Below are 20953 nucleotides of genomic sequence, written 5' to 3' on the forward strand. Positions count from 1 at the left end.
CATAGGAATGGTTTTGAAATCGCTCCTTTTGTCGGATCATTTTTTTGAGAAGCTGGTAAAGGTTTTTTTGTAGAAGTTTTATTTTCTTGTGTGACTTCTGTGGAAAAAAGATAATACATTAAAAAAGTATGGAATTGTTCGTAGATAACAAAGAACGTATCATATTATGAAACAAATTCCAAGTGTTCACACTCCATACAACATTTTTTGAAAATATATATTTTTTTAAAGAAAGAAACATTTTCGAGTCACGAATAACCTGACAATATTTGAAAATCTTTTACTACAACCACAATAAGCGGAAAATGTTGCTTGGTCTGTGATGGAGAACTTAGCCAGCCGAGGAATCGAACACTCTATGCCTGGATGGGACCCAAACGCGATCTCAACTCAGCCACCGACCGCTCAAATTGTGGAAACATATATTTCGCATTTGGTACACTCAACTTATCACTAAATATCCATGGGGCCACCACACTGAAGATATGTATTTTATGGTGACCGGATAAATCATCAAAATGATAATTCATCACATTTTTAAAAAGTTCTATAAAGTCATGGAAAGTGACGAAACAAATACTTTATAAACTGGGTTAAGAAGGTTAGGTTAGGTTTATTTTTTTTCATCGTTTCTAAAGATTTCAAATCACTTTTTAAAGGTGTGTTGAATTGTCACTGTGTTGAGTTATCATGGAGCCGTTTTTCATTGGCCTGTCGGAGGTGAAGGTTCTTCTTATATATCAGTTTTCTTTAAAATTGGAGTTGATCATACTTATAGCTTATTGTTGTTATTGTTTATTTCTTATCTGGTTCAAAGCAATACAGAAATATTTTTTCTTACCTGCAGTCCGACAAGTAATGTCAGTGTTCTCCAAGCATTTCTGTTTAACATCAGGGATGTTTGTATTGATGTATGTTTGCGACATTTTACCTTCTTCATTTTCTTGGGTCCCCGTTTCCGTCTTAATGATATTGACTTTATCTGTGTTAGTTAGGTCCATGACACCACTATAATTAACAGAAATATTTATATATAAATAAAAATATTAGTGTTCGTTTGTTCTAAATCTTAAATCTTGAAATTTTGACCCTACGTTGCGTTTGAATACGCGTGTGTTTTTATTTACCTATATTATATAGATGTTTCATGTGACAGATAAAAACAAGCTTTTAGCTGAACCACAGCAACGCGTAGCGAGATACATATTTTCTTGTATTTTAAACGGAAAATTAGTAAATTATAAAAATAACTAATCAAAAATTTGTTGTAATTCATATATCATATAGGGATACCGCTAGTAATGAAATATAATTACAAAAAACGTGAATACCGTGCAATTGGCGGCGAAAAGACCCATGTTCCGTCCGGTAAATATTTCCGGAACCGCCGCACTTTTAATGGGCACATATTATGTAAAACCATCCCTTTGCCGGAATTTTGCATTTTTTTGTATAACTTGTTTAAATCTAAATATGCACAAATTACTCAATTAACACAAACTAAGAACCTAATAAATTATCGTGAGAACGTAAATAGTTGTTTCCTGCAGTAATTGTTGAAACAAAGTGTAATTTCCACAATATGTGCCTAACAGTGCGGCGGTTAAGTAAATAATAACTTTCACCTTCTGCTTCTCCCCATAAAGACTCTTCACACCGCATCCCCAAAGATTATATTCACTGCATTCACATTACATTCTGTGTGGAGTTAATGGAAAAAATACACATAACATTATATATCTCTGAGCAAGCGTACAGAGCAACGGATATAAATCGTACCATACGTAGTACATTTAAATCGTCAATGTATACATACATGATTGTGGAAATAAGTTTATTTTCTTTGATTCAGATGAAATCTTAGCAATGATGCACAACGTTCTCCTAGGTTTTCATATTTATAAATGCAGCGAACAAAGTGTCATTCATCCGAGAAACGTCAAAATAGGTAGTCATAGAACGGTCATAGACAATTTTAAGAAAGTGGTTCGATCTATAGTACCTACATTACCTACTTTCCAGTACCAACTTGTGTACTGGATGGATAAAATAAATAAATAAAATAAATAAAATCTTTTTAACGCGTTCGGATTTAATAACATTTTAATTACACAAATAATATATGACATTGATATGTCCCTAGGTATCTACGTGACTTGAATTCACAGAACGACCAAATTGTACACGTGCGCCCGCATATATTCTCCGTAATTTTACATGCAGATGGAGGCGGCAGTTCGTATTATTAGACTTAAAAAAATAGTTTTATAGATTGGCCGGTAACTGGAATAAAAAAATAAAAAAAGCCAACCTAGAAATAGACCTACTAGATCCTCATAAAGTCATAAATCTGAAATGGAAAAATGTTAAGCCAGCGACCCAAAGGCAATAAAAACCTTCGCCCAAGGCGCTAGGCTATATTGCAATTATTTACATAATATTAAGATAATACCTAAATATTAAGATTTTGAACCTTAAGTTAATCGGAAGATCAGAATCAGCCAGCCAGCGCCATCTAGCGGTGAGAGTGGCGACGCCAGCGCCATGGACCCGAACAACGCGAAAGTCTCCGGATCGCGCGGCTTAAAACAGATTTTTCAACAACCGGCAGTTACCATCTCGCCTCCGTAGAGGAACCTCCTGCCCTCCCCCTTAGAGCGGTCGCCGAGGCTCTTCCCGTAACCCCGCGAACTTCCACCCAGGAAGCCAGAGTGGTCGCCAGACTTCCGCCCAAGAAGCTGCCCTCTCAGGAGTCGCTGCCTGCCGACTCCGCCCTTCGGAGCCTTGGCCCAGGCTGAACTGATTCCGCCCTTCGGAACCAGCCCATGTTTCTGCTTGTGTTATCAGTGATAAGTGCGAACGTGAAGAATCCAGAATCATTGAAAAGGGAAGTGCCTAAACAATTTTTGAATGTTTATTTCGTAACGCGAAACAACTTTTTAAAGACATTGAATAAACAATAATTTAGAATTAAGGAAACGAACAATTAATTTTAAGAATTAGAATGAAAAATAATATTAAGCTTAAATTTTAACTAACCCCAACTTTATAAATTTTTAAAAATAAATGTTTAATATTGTTTGTAACTAAGTAAGTTCTTTTTTTACTCGTTCCTCCTTTTCTTTTACATGCATAGTGTTAATATTAAACTCCCTTAAGTAAAGTTGTAACAACATGACCGGACATCAGAAGGTACGGGTTCAATTCCCGTTGACGGCATTTATTTTTACTCGGGAGATATTTTCAATTTGTATAGATATTTCAGACGACTAATTATCGCTTATAATTATTTGTAATTAAAACAACTTTAAAACATTATTATGTGACAGAAATTTAGGTATAAATAGATTAATACAATTTAAAAATATATTTTGGGGTATTATCTCCTTGTGTAACATCTGCCCTGGTGATGGGTATTGTAAGGCTGTCAGAAGCGTTGGTTAAAGGTTGTTGATTTCGTTCGAAAATAAATAAAGTAACAGTTTCTACCCAAGACTCCTTCTTGACACCGCTATTTTGTCAGTCATTTTGTTGTCACGTAACGTTTTATCTATGGTTTCATATTACCACAGAAGTTACATTATAATTCATGCAGTTATCTTTGTTTCAGCACTATTTTTCAAGGCAATTAATTTCCAGAACTGTCAGAATAGCGACAGCAATATTATGTTTCTTTGAACGCAGCTTTTTGACAAAACTTGCTAAGGGGCTCTTAATATAATGAATAAAATTATATGGATGGCAGATGATGAGGAAACAAAGGCAAAGTAAGAATTTTTATTTTTGTTTGTTCAGGTAATGTGATATGGCAAAGGAACTACGGTAACAAGTAGTATCTACTAGAATAGAATAGAAGTGATTACAAAACATGTATTGAAGAATTGAAAAAAAATGTGAGAAAACAATGAAAGTCACACTTTTTCGTTTTGAGAAAACTGCAACCTGTTAGCCATAAGTATATAGTTTTATTGTACATTTGCAGTTGAGTGAAAATGATGAGATGTGCGTTGTAAAATTAACAGTATCGGAAAAAACAATTAATTTTCAATGCATTCTGATTTATGTTTGTCCTTTCTCAGTACTAACTAGTCGGCTATTGTCACGGCTGTCGGTATCATTTTTGCCTTTAAACGGTGAACACGAACGTGACTATTGTTTTTTGTTAGTTATCAATAAAAATGAGTTCTAAAAATGGGCAATAATGTGGCACATATAATAAAGAGTAATTGAGACTACAGTCTCACGAATTTGGGAAATTTTGTGATTGCAAGCGTTTTTAGTGCACTTATAAAGTGAGTGACATTGAAATACCACGTAATATATTTGACTATGTACAATTCTATAATTCCTCCTGACAATTTAAACAGTCAATGCAGCATCGCTAAGTAGTCGAGTCACTCTGTTAGTTGGCGCGTTCTGATAGGCATGTCCTGTTCATGCATCTATGTCTGACGTGTTTTTAGGGACAAAGGGTCTAGATTCACACAATCAGAAGTAGATGTACTGTTGGACCTCTACGACAAGTATTCGGACATCATCAACAACCCAAAAAAAGACCACAGAACTATGAAGAAGAAGGAAGAAGCCTGGAAATCATTGGCAGGAGAATTCAACCAGGAAGGCAGGATGTATCGCTCAATCACTCAACTGAAGTTCAAGTATTACAATAGGAGCAGAGCTATCAAAATGGTATGTATTGAATTAGATTAACTCGGGACGATAATTTGCAATATTTTACAGACTTTTTACGGTATTATGATTGCTGACGAAAATTCGAACATAAAACAAATGTTACTGGCGTCGGTGTTCTTTGTTTAAACGAAACAAAAACAAAGAATAATGCAATTTAAGTAGGAACTGGGATTTGGAATAATCATACAACTGTTTCTTTATTCAACAGTGCGTTTTCTTCCCAGTGTTTTAAATCATCGTATTGATATTGACCCTGGCAGTTGGAAAAGCTCATAATTGTACCTAATATTTCAAACACCATTTATTGTATCGCTCCGAAAATGTGCACAACTTTTTCGCTGTTCGTAGTTAGGACCCAATCACCCAGAACCGTAGTGCTGTGGTCTGATTATATTTTTGATGGGAATTGGATTTCGTTTTTCTTTAGTAATAACGCGGGTGTAATGTATTATTATCTTCATTACTCATTAATTCGTATAATCATTTAAGATAATACGAACCACGAACAAATTGAAACAAAAAAGATTTATTTTTGAAGGAATAGTTATTTTAATTTTATTTTAATTGGTTTTACGCACAGCCTTTAACATTTGGTCGCATCTGAGGACTGAATCCAGGACCTTTTCTTTGCCGAGGTAGTGCTCTGAACCCTGAGCTGCCTCGACCACATAAACTTCCGTAATTTTTAACTGCATCATACTTGGAACGAGAGCTACCAACATTTTCTTATTGTTTCTTAACATTGTATTTTTTTTACGTAATATTTTTTTTACCTCACAATTATAAGCCTGTATTGAGGTTAATAATTTTACAATATAAGAAAATTAACATAAATAATATACCTATATTGAGACTCAATTGAGAGAACAGTATCAATAATATATGTTACCTATTAAGCTGATTCCAGCCAATTCATTATATTGATTGCAAAAAATCAGAAAATATACGGTCACATGTAGGAATTGAACCCATGACCTTTACCTTGCCGGGGCACTGCGCTACCAACTGAGCTAATGAGAACCTATCTCCTTCGGTCGTATTTCACTGTATCATACTTCAAAAAAGAACTATCAAACTTATCTTCATAAATTGGGTTCAATTCCCCGATGAATCTTTTCTGTATTTTGATGATTAAATATTATAGTTTAGAGTTTTTCTCAACAAATAATATTGAAATCGTATATTTGTTTAGATCTTAGAAGATATTTTTCCTATTGTAGAAGTTCGCAAAAGAGCAAGCAGGTCGAAAAAACTCCGGCGGCAGTACTCCAGTAACTCCAGGCCCGTCCAGTTCTGCCCTGCGAATTGCGAATAACCAACCTTCAACGTTACAGCACCCAGATTCAAATGACGGCGAAATGACAGGTTATTTGCATTATGAAAATACTTACATATACGTAGGCTCAGTGGTCGAGGGGTGTTTCTCGACTAGCAATCCGGGTTCAAATACCAGCTTGCGCAATTAACTTTCATTTGGTTAATTCGTAATATTTCACAATTTATTTTTAAAATACTTATTTAATTTAGTTTCACCTTGACCTGAAACGTCGCTTGAAATGGCTTTAGCCGTGTTTGGTGACCAGATCTGAATAGCCAGTTACTTTCTCTTTCCAATCTCTTACCCTTCTTAATACCTTCTGCCTCACAACATACCCAATTGGGGATACCATAGGATCACTGGCTCTGGACGGTTGGGAGTACCTCTTGTGCGGTAAACATATAAAAAAATACCACTTGGAATCGAAACTTTGCTTGAAGTGGTTTTAGCCATGTTTATTGACAAGATCCAGATATTTTCTTCTTCATCTCTTCCCCCCCCCCGAACTCTTGCAGAGTATTAATATTTTTTAAAAGAAATGAAAATAATAATATATTTTATATGTTTATCCGAAATACAAAAAAAAACAGTTTTACGCTTTGTTTAACTATATATTCTTGTGTTTTGTTACAGAAGTTTCTTTTGTTGTGTTAAACGTGCCAAAAACTGAAAGAGTTTCAGTGTCCTCTGAAGAAGACATTCCCAAGGAGACAGTTGCTCAGACTTCCTTTTCGGATCCTTTGAGTGAGTTGATTTATTTACTGACAGCTTACAGGTGATGGCGTCGCCTCTGTAGAAATCGAAGAAATAATTTTCGAATGCAGAAAATAATACTTGAATTGGTTAGCATTTGGTCAGATATTGTCATTTGGAAATAATCACACCAATGCAACAAATTTTTTGCTTCAATCTGCAGGTGAAGATGAACGCTCAACAAAGTTCCAGCCACCAGATAGGCGATGCAATACACCAACCGAGTGCAAGCCATTTCGATGTTCGCCTGAAAGATTCGACATCAAATACTCAAATCTTGAACATTCTCAGCAAAAAGACGATAGCTTGTTCCTTATGTCGCTGCATAATGGTTTCAAAATGATTTCGGAAGAATATAAACTGGAAGCAGAAACGGAAATTTTAGGGGTTATTGAGAAATACAAAGCTATGTCTTCTCGTTCACGTCCTTAGCAGTAGTAATTTTACCCAAATATCGCCCTGGTGTAAGAAAACCATTCTGGATAAAAACACTGCTTGAAACGGCAGCCGTGTTAGGTTACCAGAAAGAAATAGCCAGATACTTTCCCTCCTCCCTCTTCGCCATATCCCACCTGCTACAGCCCCACAAAATACTGCAATAGCGGATATTATTTCCCCACTGACTTCTCACGGTTGGGAATATTTAAAACCTGTAATTAAAACTTCTTAAACGACGTGGTGTTGTCTCAATAAGGCTACCTACATATCACGCTATAGGTAGAGATAATGGACCGCCACATACACCTTTTTGGTACACGCTCTTTGCTGCATTACATCCATGTATGTGTGCTCAATTCCTCGACTGGCAAAGTCCTCCATCACATTACATCAAACTTGACCACTACAACACGGGCATGTGCCTAGTGTGGTGGCCAAAAATTTACCCGTTTACTGTAATGTATAAACTTTACTGAATAAAGAACATAAAAAAAAACAAGCAAATTTTTTTGCTTACTGTGGTGGTAGTAGGAGATTTTAAAATATTGTCAGGTTATTCGTAACCCGGGAATGTTTGTCTTTCTTTTTAAATAAAAAAATATCTTCCCGTACATACGATTCCGTTTTTCTGAATCATTATCCGTTTGAGGTATCTGATCTATTTTGGATGTCCCTTACTCGCATTAATCATCAAATGGATGTGGCATAGTTGCATTACCTCTTAGCAATTGAAACTCTTGAAACTGTATTAATCAAAACGTCTTCGAAATAAAATGTGTTCTTTTGTGCATGTAATTAATATTATATTACCCACCACCCCACTTAAATGTAGGAAATTCAACAACATTGTCTTCTAAAATAGGGATTTTATGTTCGCTTTACGACTGCATTTAAAAGTGCATTCCGAGCACAAGAACGACTTGACTTTAGAGCGCAGTTTGATATGTTTAATGAAATTAGTGTACCGGTAGTCCTTATAAGTTCATTCCGAGCACGAGATAAAATATGGTACTTTGGTATGGCAAAATTTTGGTAATGTTTTCATTTTTTATGTGGCGTGGCCCAATCTATTGATATTTGATATGCTCGTTTTATTTGATTATGAATTTGAATTCTTATACTTCCGTGAAGTGTAATATTTTATCTCCAAGGACTTAAAAACCTGGATACTAGACCAAAACTAAATATAAAATTTATATATCGGGCCTGTACGAGACAATTAACCGTCCGTACAATTACTGTATATGCATATGAGGCTGGGTACATTTGTCAACGTTTCAGTCTCGGCGAGTGTGGTGAAAGCTTGAAGTGAAGTTTGGAGCCAAGTTAAGAAAGGAATTTATTTCCAAATCTGAGCTGACGAAAATAATTTATTACTGGCAAAACTAAATTTAGTACTGAGTAAAACACTTGAAAATATTTCTTGGAGACTTGGTGATGGTTCTTCAGTAGAGAGGATTTCCTTTCAGAGGTAGTTGTTGAACTGACTTTGTATGGAATTCAGTTCTCTATTTATAGAACAAATTCGAATCGGGCCCTCTCGGAGGAGATTTTCCTCTTTAGTGAGGAGTAAATTGGTTAGGTATTTTTCCTCTCCATAGTTAGTTTGCTGAGAGTAAAGTAATATTTTGATGTGATACCTTTAAACAAGTCAGTTCAATTTACCAAAACCATCACCCCAAGTCTCAGGAATGAAGGATGTGTCAGGAATTGGTGAAGACCATGGGTGCTCCAGTGCTGAACGAGGTAGCCGAAGATACGAAGAATCTGGTCGGCGGTTGAGCGGGAGGTGCAGGCCGGCGAGGATGTCGCGGGCCGATACGCAGACCGGCGAGGATGCCGAGGGGGTCTAAGCGCGTGGATGTAGCGCTGGCCAGGGATGCTGAATCCAGGGCGCTGTGATGATCCCGTAGGAGTCCATGGATGAACCGTGCTAAGCCGGGTGTATGTAGGTGGTCCTTTGCGCGGAGGAGGCGCGCAAGTTGGTCACTCGCGAGACTGCGATTGTTGACTGACTAATGACTGACTGACTTACTTGCTGCGTCGGGCCGGTTTATATAACCAAGCCGATGGCGGCAGTAGCTTCGCGAAACCGCTGGTAAACTGTCGGTTAATCGCTGAATCTCGATGTTTCGGTGGAGCTGAAAATATGCCTAGGCAGTTGCCTAGAACCTTCTTGCGGATGCACGTAATTTACCTAGTCAAACTCGCAATTGTATTGACGTAGGTAGTTCGTTCAGCGGCAAGTAGGTGCTCGTAGACAGTAGGTAGCAGGTATTCTTCTAGGAGCGTCGATCGCTACAAGGCTATTTAAAATCAGGAATCAAATACATCCACATTTTCAAAAATTTCATTCAACAACATTATTCCTCGTGTCATGCTATGTTGTTCTATAACATCTGTTTTGCCGTGTGGTATCTTGAATAAGTCATGGCGACGACTATGGGTTTTTGGGCAAATATAAGCAATAGCATTGCAAGATCAATGACTCTGAATTTGATTGAATAAATACCTCAGAGTGTGGATGAGACTTGATGAGTTCTCCTCAAACTAAAATAACTTTAAATTCACGTGTGTAAAATGCAATAAGAACTTGTTTAGTTGTTTCGCAGAAAATGGGAATATTTTTTACAGGACCTTTAATTGAATTTAAATACGAACTATAAATTTAATATAAAATTTGTACAATATGCTTTCACATTATATATTATTAACATCGCTTTAAAAATGTTTTCGGTTTTTATAAAAATAAATTATTAAACATATTTTCGTATTGAAAATTATTTATTATGAATATACTTAAAAACTAAAATATGAAGAAAATTCTTAGAAGCAGTTACATTATATTTTTAAACTAAACTACCCAAGACAAGACAGATTTTATTTCACGCAAAATAAGATATAATATACTTGCTAAGATTACAAAAAAGTCACAAAATCGATATGCTTTAGACATGTGTACTCAGATAGTCAGAAGAGCGACTTTTGTACTAAATACTTGCGGCACTTTTAGAGAGGAGATTGATGACCATTTGGCCGCATCAGATAAAACTGGAAAAAGTAAATTCAGAGGCTGTGCGAAGAGAGTATGGTTCTATAATACACGGAGGCCGCTTAAGTAGCGCAGGACACATTCAGCTGTAGGTGCTTAGTCGAAACGTCGGGTCCCCGAGAAATTCCCCGTATGAAACAGGAACAAAATATGAGATAAACTATAGTTTTATATACGTACAAGATTTATCTAGTTATTTAAAGTAATATAATAAAACATAACATGTTAAAATAATAGGTTCGGTTAGATTAGATTAGTTCTTTTTCTTCAATGTTCTGTTTTGTCACGGAACCTTCAGTTATAAGTGAGAGTTGATTGATAATGTCTCTCTTATATCTAATGTCCTCTATGAGTGAGTATGTGACTCTTCAAAGTAGATAAACGTGCACTTGTATAGTTACAGTCAGGACACGCGAATGGTTTATCTCCACTGTGAATCAGGAAGTGATTGTTTAAATTGGTCCTATTAGAAAACGCGCTGTCACATTCAGAACACGAAAATGGTTTTAATCCACTGTGAGTCAGCATATGAGTACTTAAATTGAATCTTTGTGAAGAAGAATAGTTGCAGTCTGGACATTGGAATAGTTTTTTCTCACTATGAGTCAGAGTGTGATCCTTTAAAACCGACTTCTGAGAACACGAATAGTCGCATTTCGAACAGGAAAATACCTTTTTGACGTGCGTAGCAGCAATATGCCTCTTTAAATTGCTCTTTAGTGAACTGGTATACGTGCATTCAGGGCATGAGAACGATTTTTCTCCGCCATGTGTAAGCATATGACGCTTTAAATGCGACTTTTCTGAAGATACATAGCTGCAGTACGAACACGAGAACGGTTTTTCTAAAGTATGAGTCCGCGAGTGTTTTCTTAAACGCGCCTTTCCGGAACATAAATATTTACACTCTGAACACGCGAATGCGTTGTCTTGATTGTGAGCATTTATGTGATTAATTAAATATGTCTTTCGTGAACATGCATAGTTGCAGTAAGAACAAGAAAATTTTGACCTTGACGTCGAATTTAACGGATCTTTGCACTGGTTATTCTTGGTTAAATTTCGTTCTTCGTCATCTTGTTTCTCATTTTCCTTTTTGCAAGTTTCTGTAAAAAAGTGTATATTTATTTAATTATGTTCATAATAATGGTAGGTTCCAAAATACTGCTATGTTCTGGGCATGTAGGAAGAATGTCTGATGTTGACGCCGAAAATGATGACTAAGTGGGGGCCCCAGTGGAAGCGATCAAGGAGGAGGTGAATTGAAGGCGTAAAGAGGATTGGAGAAGAACTGGAAGGAAAGAAGAATGGTAACGGAATGCAGCTAGTGGAAAACATTTGTGAAGGAAGCCTGGGATGTAGCGCCGTGATGATGATGTTTATGTAATACAAACTCTACAGCTATACCCACATAATTCAGTTAACACAATTTCTAGAGCAAATGTACCATAAGAGATTTATCGGTTGTTTAGATTGTAAATTTTTTTTTACTCTTTCTCGCAATATTAAGATATTGCAATAATTCTAAAACGTTAGTTTTTCAAAAAGAAACAAAGCTAACATTACACATTGCACTGAGATACCAAATATAACACCTTACAGATCCTGCCCAGGAATTTGGTGAAATCATCACATACGCGATGATTGGCTTTATTCAATCCACTTTCAAACAAACTGGTTTGTGTATTTATTTTTTATTTATTGTTTATTATTTACTATCTTAAGTACCCAGCGTTGCTCGAGCTGTAATCTGCTTTAAGGGATGGGAAAAGGGCATGGGGTGGTTTTTAGAAATTTAATGTTGACAATGATCTTCCAGTTGAATCCCCAAAACCCTCCTTCGGCTCCTACATACGCCTTTTGCCCCACAACTTACCAAAAGTGGGTTTTTAAAATTTAAAGTAAATCTTAATAATGTTATTTGTTTTGCAAGATTTAATTTTTATTATTGTGTTTCTGCGTTCAATGCCATTATCAAACTGTGGATGTATCAATGAGACGACTTATTTACATACTTTATTCGCCTTTCCCCTGTTTTTACTTGATATTTTTGGATGATTTGATAACGTTTTCGATAAAAAAAAGATTTACTTTACTTGTGAAGCACGCACCGTTACATTTCCATTTTCCTTCTTTTAATGATGGTAGGTTTGTCTAAGAGGCCTCACACACCTCCCTGCAACTGGATGCAATATCGTCGCAGTGGTGGGGAGCAACCTAGAATTCTTCCTTGATCACCGCGTGAGAAGACAAATCGGCCCTAACTCCGAAATCGGGACCGGTGACCCCAGGATATCAGTTAGGAAAGAAAGCGCCAGAGCCATTCCTATTTGCTGATTTTTGGAAAGTGTTGGCGCCGTCTTCATCAACGAGTGCTTTACTGTACTATCAATTTCACACTGCGACAGGGATGGGTGTGTAGAGAAGACGCCAATTTTAACCCCACCACCACTCTCCCTAAGTCGCCTCAGATTACAGCGAGATGTGTAAGGCCTTTTAATTGTAAACTTTTAAATGTAAAAACGGGGATACAAATGTTTCACTGGTTTCAGGCAGTCGGGATTCTTATGCGGAATTCACATAAAAAAACATAAATTAAGGAATCAACGAAACAAAATTATACATTTTAGCAATAACAACAAAAAATGTGTGAATATAATTTTACGCTTACCTTCCGTCCGATCTGTACTTTCACCGGACTCCAAACATTCCTGCTTTATGCTCGGAATACCAATTACAGTGCACGTATCAGGCATTTCAGCTATTACTGCCTTCAGCTTCCTTGGTTCCGTTTTGATGGAAACACTCTCTGTGTCAGGAACTTCCATTGCACAGTTATGAGCTGCAATTTATTTAAAGGGTTGGATCGTTATTATAAATTAAAACTTTGTAATAATTCATTGACATGTTTGAATTTGTATTGTAATAATATTATACTTCATAAAATATATTTAATTTTCCACATTTAATTTAAGGCTTTGTTAACCGATCAAGTAATTACAGAAATTTAGTACCGGCAAGGTATTTCCGTATTTTATTTGCATTGCCTATTCTTGTCGGCGTATTGCCCTGTTCCCACGAACCTGAGCACCCCTGCTGAATCACCAAGCGTAGCGTAACTTCTTAACGGGTAGTATTTAGATTCGCGTTTGCGACGTTTATTATAGGAGACTTCAATGATTTACACGGTTCGTCAAGATTTCAGGATGATTTATTTACGTAAAGTCTAACTGGACTAACGTCCGTTCTAGTTGAGCCTCGAAATTATTTTGTCGAAACAGTTTAAAACTGGGTTCTGTCCCCTACGATCGGCTAAGGTTGAGGAATCTCAAGCGGATCCATTCGGAACCTGGCGTTTGCACGCATCGCTTGCTGTGCAAGCAGTGCCACCTATAACCAATTGCTAAAACTATCTTTGCAATATTGTCGACAATACACCTTAAAAAAATTATTGGTGTAGCGTCGGTGTTATGAGGAAAAAAAATGCCTCAAGGACTATGTCATCTTTGAGGGTGAAGTCTCCCACGACCAGTCTCTCCGACGCAAACGCCAATTACTGCACAAATACCACCTAGGGTGACCTAAAGCAGGGGTGTCGATTATGTAATAAATGGTTGCCTGGGCGGCGGTATCCACACCCAAATTGAAAAGTTCAAAATATCTTCTATACAGACCATAAACCATTCCCAAATATGAATAACGTTCCGGACGAAGTAAGCAAAATAAATGACTACGGTACTTACACCCGACAGGCAAATAATATTTATCCACGGATTTATGACTGCTTTCAGTGGACTTTTCTTCCCTCCTTTGTCCTTGTCCTGTAGTTGATTTGTGTTGGCAGTCGAAAATATGTGGCAAAACACCCTTCTTTGGTTTAAGTTGTCGGCTTCCCAAGCCCAAAATTTTATGTTTCACAAAATTTTCCATATCATTTGGAAGCTAAAAATAAAACGGACGATAAGTGACGCATTGTTAAGTATATTATTAAACTTTCACAGAACTATAAAATCGACTTTGAAATTTGATGAATTGTTCAAATGCTGTGAAACATCCCGTCCTAGCAGAGCACTAATATTGAAGCATTCAACTTACATCAAAATGATCCCCGCAGCAATATCTTGTAGTTTTACACGACAGGACTACATTTGGCTTATTACATCTATTAATGGCATCGCACCAATTTTTTCGCACTGTTTCATCTTTTGGGACACTGATAAATTGTTTTTCAGGCGTAAAAACGCTTGTGCTTTTACAATTTGGTACCACGCAATACCAATACTGAAGATTCTTCGACATTATACCAGACCTATTGAATGTAAAGAGTAAAAATACGAGATTTTACATGCAGCAAAAGGTAAGTTATGATTTAGAATACGCATTTTAGTTCGTATTAATAGAGTACTAGATAAACTTGTCGAATTCCGCTGCACGCTTAATGCGCAAAAAATATAAAAAGCACTTGGTTTTAACTTAATTATCACAAAAAATAAATTTTTAGGTCGTGGGAGATGGTATTTTACATAATCAAAGTTAAGTTTGAGGGTTAGGAAATACGTGTAAGTTATTAAAATAACCCAAACTAACACCCTAAAACCCTATTATGTGCATATTTACTTAAACCCCCGACTTGAATAGTTATCTCCATTAGATATTTAATTTTAAATTGAATGTTGTTTTTTTCAAAGAACCTTCGCATGCAGCTGAATTCGACAAGTTTACCAATGACTATAAATTCAGAGAAACTAGTGAATGTTCTATAAATGAGATCCCGTGGACATGTATGTGGTAAAACCACGTATTACAGTTACAATTAATGTGGAGGTTCAGAAAAATGGCGACTAGCAAAGTTTTACCCGATACATTATATTGGCAGAGTGAGAACTGAAAGAGTTCTTAATGGTTTGATTGTGTTTTTATGGAGGGTTTACAAATATACAAACTTAAATATTACGTAACTGTAATCACAAAATACTGGTATCTATTTAAGTTAATTGTACGCTACACATTTCTGACACAGAATGAAGGTTATCCATAGACAAAAAAAGAAACAGACATTTTTATTAAAGGCTTTCATACCAACCAAAAACACATAGTTGGAAATCGATAACCTACGTATTTGCTTTCTGAAAATCGGGGTAGTTTGTGACGCGGACAAGGCCAGTGGTTTTACGAGAATAAAAATATATTTGTGTGGAAAAATTGCGAATCGTTATTTATTAATCAACGCTGCCACCAAGACGTCAGAGTTAAAATATTTTTAGATTAATTGTTCAATGATAATATGTAGATATTTATTTATTTGAGTAATAATATATTATAAAATAATAACAAAAGGTCGGACCCATGCGGGCGCAATTGGAGCAGTTGGGCGCTGAATTGCCAAGGCACAAAAGCGCTGATAATACCTAAAACTTTACAGTCCTAACACATTTCATTTGAGATTATTTTTTCAAAAAAAATTATAAGGAAATGGTTTTTACATGAGAATACGAATTTGAAAAGAAGTTCAATGAAGGGTATATAGATTTAAAAAATGGACTAGATAGACTTAACACAGTTAATCAATATTAATTTACGTACTGAAGAAATGATTTGTATGCCCACCACATAAATATAATTTAAAATTCATTTCATAGTGAGGATAATTTAAAAACACCGCCTTGTGGTAGTAATGAAGAAAACATTGAGTGGGTACATATAATTAATTTTTAATTTAATTTTTTTTTTTTTTTTTAAAAAGAAAGACAAACATTCAAACATATTTTTTATAGTTAATTTATTGTCACACCTAATGTGAGGTTTATTTGAAATTATTGTGTCGTGAAGTTGGGAAGAAGTTAATTATTATAAATGGAGTATTCTAATTTCCAGAACATCGGTGCCTGCAGTTCCCTATGTAGGACTCACCCTCTCGCAGGACCACGAGAAGAGGTCGGTTGCTCAACAGGAAAATGATTGGAATTGAGGTCACGATCCCCGGCATTAATCGAAAAATGCTGAAAATTCTCAGAGCCAAGATCTTGAAAAGTGAGGGTTGTTATAAATTAGGGTCCTTAAACTCCGTTATTGTTGAGAGCAAACTGAATTATTTTATTCACAATAAATATACACTTTCACATAATATGACTAGGCACTTTTAAAAAGTAAAATACTTTAGATACAGGCCAGTTCTTGTGATTTTTTATGAAAGGTGAAACCTTTGATTGTTTTTGAGCAAAAGCGTGTTTTTAAGGAAACCCAAACTTTTATATGAAAAAGACTGTTGAGAACAAACATTTGCAGTCCATCAATACAGGAATCGGCCTTGCCGAAGCGACTTAATTACAAACAAATAGCAGAGGCGAGAACCTTTCATAAACAATATAATCTTACCTTCACAGGTGGCACTAGTAGTATATAATTGATCCAAAAATAATACATGCACCCGCCCGAAAGAAACTTAATTCACTAATTAAATTTCTTTCTAATAAAAAAACAATATATATATATACAAATAGACATTAATATTACCTAAAATAAAAAAATAATATTAAAAAATCATTGAGAGAAAAACAAAAAAAACATATAAAATATAAAGGATTCAGTATTTTAAAACTCAATTTGGATGGGGTCCTTGTTTTAATTTCCATGAGAATAACCTTATGCACGACGGATCATCAGTTTTGCTCGTGGATTCATCAATTTGAGCCAGGGTCATCAATTTGGTTACATCAGGTTTGTTACATCAGTTTGTGGAGTGCAATAAAAACATAAATTGCACGTATTTCTTCATATCGCCTTTTGTTGAACGAGGAACTCATTGGCGTTCAAGGTTGTCCTCTGTATGTAGCAGACAGATTTTTGCAATCGGTCATTAGATAACCAACATCTTTGCCGTAGGTCACCCCAAGTGGTTCGCTCTGGTGATTTAGCAGAGGTGCCAGGGCTCATGGGGGTGAGGATTGTTTAGGTTTGACAGCGGATGCGTCTGTCCACCTACCGTATTGCTTACTGGATTGAGGGAGATTGTTTATATATGTGAGGGAGATCTTGTCACCTCCACTTGACACTCAACCGTCTAGATTCTAGAACACTTATTTGAGGTGAAAAGACTTTAAAAAAAAGCTCATGGCCACTGGTGAAGTGGAAGGCAGGGAGGCAAAGGAAAATCAGGAAGATAATGAATTATAAATTAGTCGGTACCTACCTATGTTCTGAATACTGGTACATTTTAATAATTTACTTATGTCGTCTACATAATTGCTTTCTCTATGGTTAACAATCGCAAATGACGTTTTGAGCATCTCTATTCTAATTGCTGGTCCTAAATTTAAATTGTAATAAGTATTATCTAGTCTGCTTATTCCATTCAACATGTGGATGGGTTTGAATGAGGTTTATTGCTTTGTTTAAGTTTTAACTTAACCCTTAAGTTTTCGGTAAATATACCTAAAAGTGGTAAACGGTTAGTACGCCCTTAAAATTCATTATATTATAATGAGAAGTAAGTATTTTAGTTGCGGAAATCAAAAATATTTTTTTATAGTTGGTGGCCATTGTTATTAATGTGAATGTCTTAGGGTTATTTGTTCTTCTTATCTTGTTTCACCCCAAACTATGAACCTGAAATATTTTCTTTGTTTGGGTTTAATAAAAAACGGTTTTAATATTATTGTGTCGAAACATGACACGAAGAAAAGGCGTCAAATTATCCGTCTTTTTAACGAAACAGCTATTAACATGCAATATTTTCCGTTTTCGGTTACTGAAATAGTTGTTTCTCATCTAAGTGATCAAATTTTTTTAAAAAGGAATGTGGCAATTAACCATGTCCCACTGTATTTTTAGCATATTTTCAAGACATGTCCACCCGCAAGTAGGTGGATTATTGCTTGCGATGTGATCTCGTCTATCGAATTAACTATTGAATATACTATTGAACATAATTACTGACGCCATATATAATTGCCGATCTATTTAAAGTTATTTTGTTCTAGATTTGATATATTGTGATTTAATACATTTCATTACACAATTCAACACGGCATTGTTTTAGCGTTCTTAAAATAGTGCCATGGATCTTTCTAACCCAGAAAGTGTCACCATCAAAACGGAACCAGGGATTCAAGAAGACGAAGGTGAAAGGCCGTTTACGGAGGTTGACATAGAACTCCCAGATATTAAGGAAGAATGTTTGGAACATACCCAAAATAACGAGTTACGTGAAACAGTTGGTAAGGAAATCCTTGAATGTAATATTTTATTCCATATCACAAAAATCACTTGCATGTTGGACGAAAAAATTACCTACATTATACAACACTCTTTTTCAACTCAAAACTTGAACTTTATAGAAATATCACTTATACTCTCGCATTTACGTTGTTGTATATTTACGCTTGCATAGTACCTCAATAAATTTATTTTATCACAGTTTTAAAAATAGCGCTGCCTGTTCTTTAACGTAACTAAAAAAAATTATCGCCTTAACGTGTCTGGGAATGTTAATAATAAATTAATATAATTTCCACCGCTTGAATCTGCCATCCTGAACACTCAACTGTATTGGCAGTATTGAAAGTAATTTCGTTAGTAAATATCATTCACATTAATTTTCTTCTTACAACTAGGCACTGTTAAGATTTATAATAATACAAGACGTCAGTTTCTAGTCTCTGGCGCAAATTAAACTCGATTGATTAATTATGTATTATTTACTGCAGGAAGGCAATATTCCATTGAATATAACAAAGAAGATAACTCACCAAAGGATATCAAGCAGTCTAATCTGGGTCTATCAACGCCAAAGCCAGTTTTATATACCTCGAGCAACTGCTCTTCAAGTTCACCGGAGTTTTCCGTAAATAAGAATTTCTCGACTCAAAGCGGAGAAAAACCATTTACATGCTTAGAGTGCCACAGATCATATTCTGAAAAGAAACAATTACAGAGACACATGGTGACTCACAGAGAAAAACCATTTTCGTGTTCTGCTTGCATCTACACATGCACTCAAAGTTCACAGTTAAAGAGGCACTTGCTGATTCATAGTGGCGAAAAACCATTCTCTTGTTCCGTTTGTAAGGTTACGTTTTCACGAAATACAAACTTGACGGCGCATATGCTCATTCACAGCGGCATAAAACCTTTTTCATGTTCTGACTGTAACTATTCGTGTACCACTAAGTCATCATTAAATGAACACATGCTAACTCACAGTGGTGTAAAACCTTTTTCATGCTCCGCTTGTAACTATTCGTCGTCATCAAACTCAAATTTAAAGAGACATGTGCTGACTCACAGTGGTGTAAAACCATTCGCGTGTTCTGACTGCAACTATTCGTGTTCTGAAAACGCACACTTGAGGAGGCACATGCTGACTCACAGTAGTGTGAAACCATTCTCGTGTTCTGAATGTAACTATTCGTGCGTTTTACAGTCGCAATTAAAGCAACACTTGCTAACTCACAGTGGTATTAAACCATTCGCGTGCTCTGATTGCACATACGCGTGTTCAAGAATGTTTGATTTAAAAAAGCATATGCGTACTCACCGCGCAAGGAAGAAGTAATAGCTATATGGATCCATGGTGGTCTGTGTGAATATATTAAAATGATATGATTTTAATCGCTTGAAGGATTATTATTTACTATGATCTGGGAATAACGGCAAGTAGGTATGTGGATATAATAATCTTGACGTCCACCTATTGCCAGATGGTGGTTTTTTTTGGAAAGTATGCATTTAACACTGATCGTATTTTAATTATTGAAAGTCTAAATAAATAATTATGTAAACAAATAAATGATAAGACCAATTCTCTTTTAAAATGTACACACTAAAATCATTACAATTTAGTTTATTTCTACCGTGTTATTAACATACGTATTTTCATTATCTATTTTTCTTGTTTGTGTGTTTTAAGTGTTTTACTATTATTGTAAAGCTTAATGTTACAATATTTTAGTTTATTATTTGGGGATCTGGTAGCGAGACAAATGAAAGATGTGGTTGTTGTGTCACAGCGTTTATTTGGGTGAGTCAGTAGCGCAGTTGTGGGATGACTCCGGACCGATGATGATGATGCCAGGTGTACGCGGTGATGACGGCGGTAGAATGGTCGAAGCGGTAGTCAGTGAGTCGACACCGTGGAGACCGGACTCGTGGATGTGTTCAGACCGGAGAAGGTAGAAGGTAGTGTAGACAACGGCCGGAATTTCCAGTATGTTCTACGATGGCATAGGTACCTTAGTGCTTGGCACTGTGTACTAAGTAGTACTTGACACCGTCCAACTCGAGTAGTGGTGTACCACTACAGCACTCCCCCTCCAGCAGTACGGTTAAGAACTGTGATAGAAATAAAAGCTCGTTGACTCATCAAGGCGGTCCGGAAAACGAACATGCCTTCCGGAACGTGTGGTCGTGTGAGTCCGATCCTGTTTGTTAATGGTCGTAGTAAGAGTTGGTGCCGGTGCCGTTACATGTATCTTGGGTTCAGGGGCAATGTAAGCTGATTTAAGGCGGTCAATGGTCACTCTGACTCCCTTTCCTTTTGCTATGATGGTGTATGTCCTTCCACGTCGGCGGACGACTTGATGAGGCCACTGTACGGTTGTTGTAGTGGACTCTCACGTAAAAAAAATGGTTAGAAAAAATAAATTATTATAAATTACAAACACTGTTCACAACACGGGCTTGGGACGGCGAACACGTTGCTC

At 36.2% G+C, this 20953-nt stretch overlaps 1 protein-coding gene and 2 long non-coding RNA genes across 5 annotated transcripts; 1 reads left to right on the forward strand and 2 right to left on the reverse strand.

Moving 5' to 3' along the window:
- On the reverse strand, positions 1-1938 carry LOC149414267 (uncharacterized). The gene is made up of 3 exons (XR_016304038.1): positions 1817-1938; positions 842-1008; positions 1-97 (listed from the first exon to the last, which is right to left on the reverse strand). It is a non-coding gene; the product is annotated as an uncharacterized LOC149414267 (long non-coding RNA).
- Positions 1939-3627: 1689 nt separating this feature from the next.
- Positions 3628-7874, forward strand: LOC149414268 (uncharacterized). Of its 2 annotated transcripts, none has more exons than XM_089644000.1 (5): positions 3628-3767; positions 4464-4689; positions 5913-6057; positions 6644-6754; positions 6927-7874. In XM_089644000.1, exons 1-5 carry the CDS (start codon positions 3721-3723, stop codon positions 7193-7195), a joined length of 798 nt encoding a protein of 265 aa, XP_089500126.1. In that variant the 5' UTR covers positions 3628-3720; the 3' UTR covers positions 7196-7874. The 2 variants fall into 2 exon arrangements, with proteins under 2 accessions (XP_089500126.1, XP_089500127.1); XM_089644001.1 differs by having other exon boundaries at positions 6647-6754.
- Positions 7875-10640: 2766 nt separating this feature from the next.
- LOC149414269 (uncharacterized) lies at positions 10641-15281 on the reverse strand. 2 transcript variants are annotated; one of them, XR_016303976.1, is made up of 5 exons: positions 15213-15281; positions 14349-14562; positions 13997-14195; positions 12925-13095; positions 10641-11359 (listed from the first exon to the last, which is right to left on the reverse strand). It is a non-coding gene; the product is annotated as an uncharacterized LOC149414269 (long non-coding RNA). The 2 variants fall into 2 exon arrangements; XR_016303975.1 differs by having other exon boundaries at positions 15197-15280.
- Between the last annotated feature and the right edge of the window lie 5672 nt (positions 15282-20953).

The sequence above is a fragment of the Hesperophylax consimilis genome, chromosome 20 (assembly GCF_061612785.1).
Source record: "Hesperophylax consimilis isolate HC1 chromosome 20, BYU_Hcon_1.0, whole genome shotgun sequence".
In the NCBI taxonomy this organism is placed as follows: Eukaryota; Metazoa; Arthropoda; class Insecta; order Trichoptera; family Limnephilidae; genus Hesperophylax; species Hesperophylax consimilis.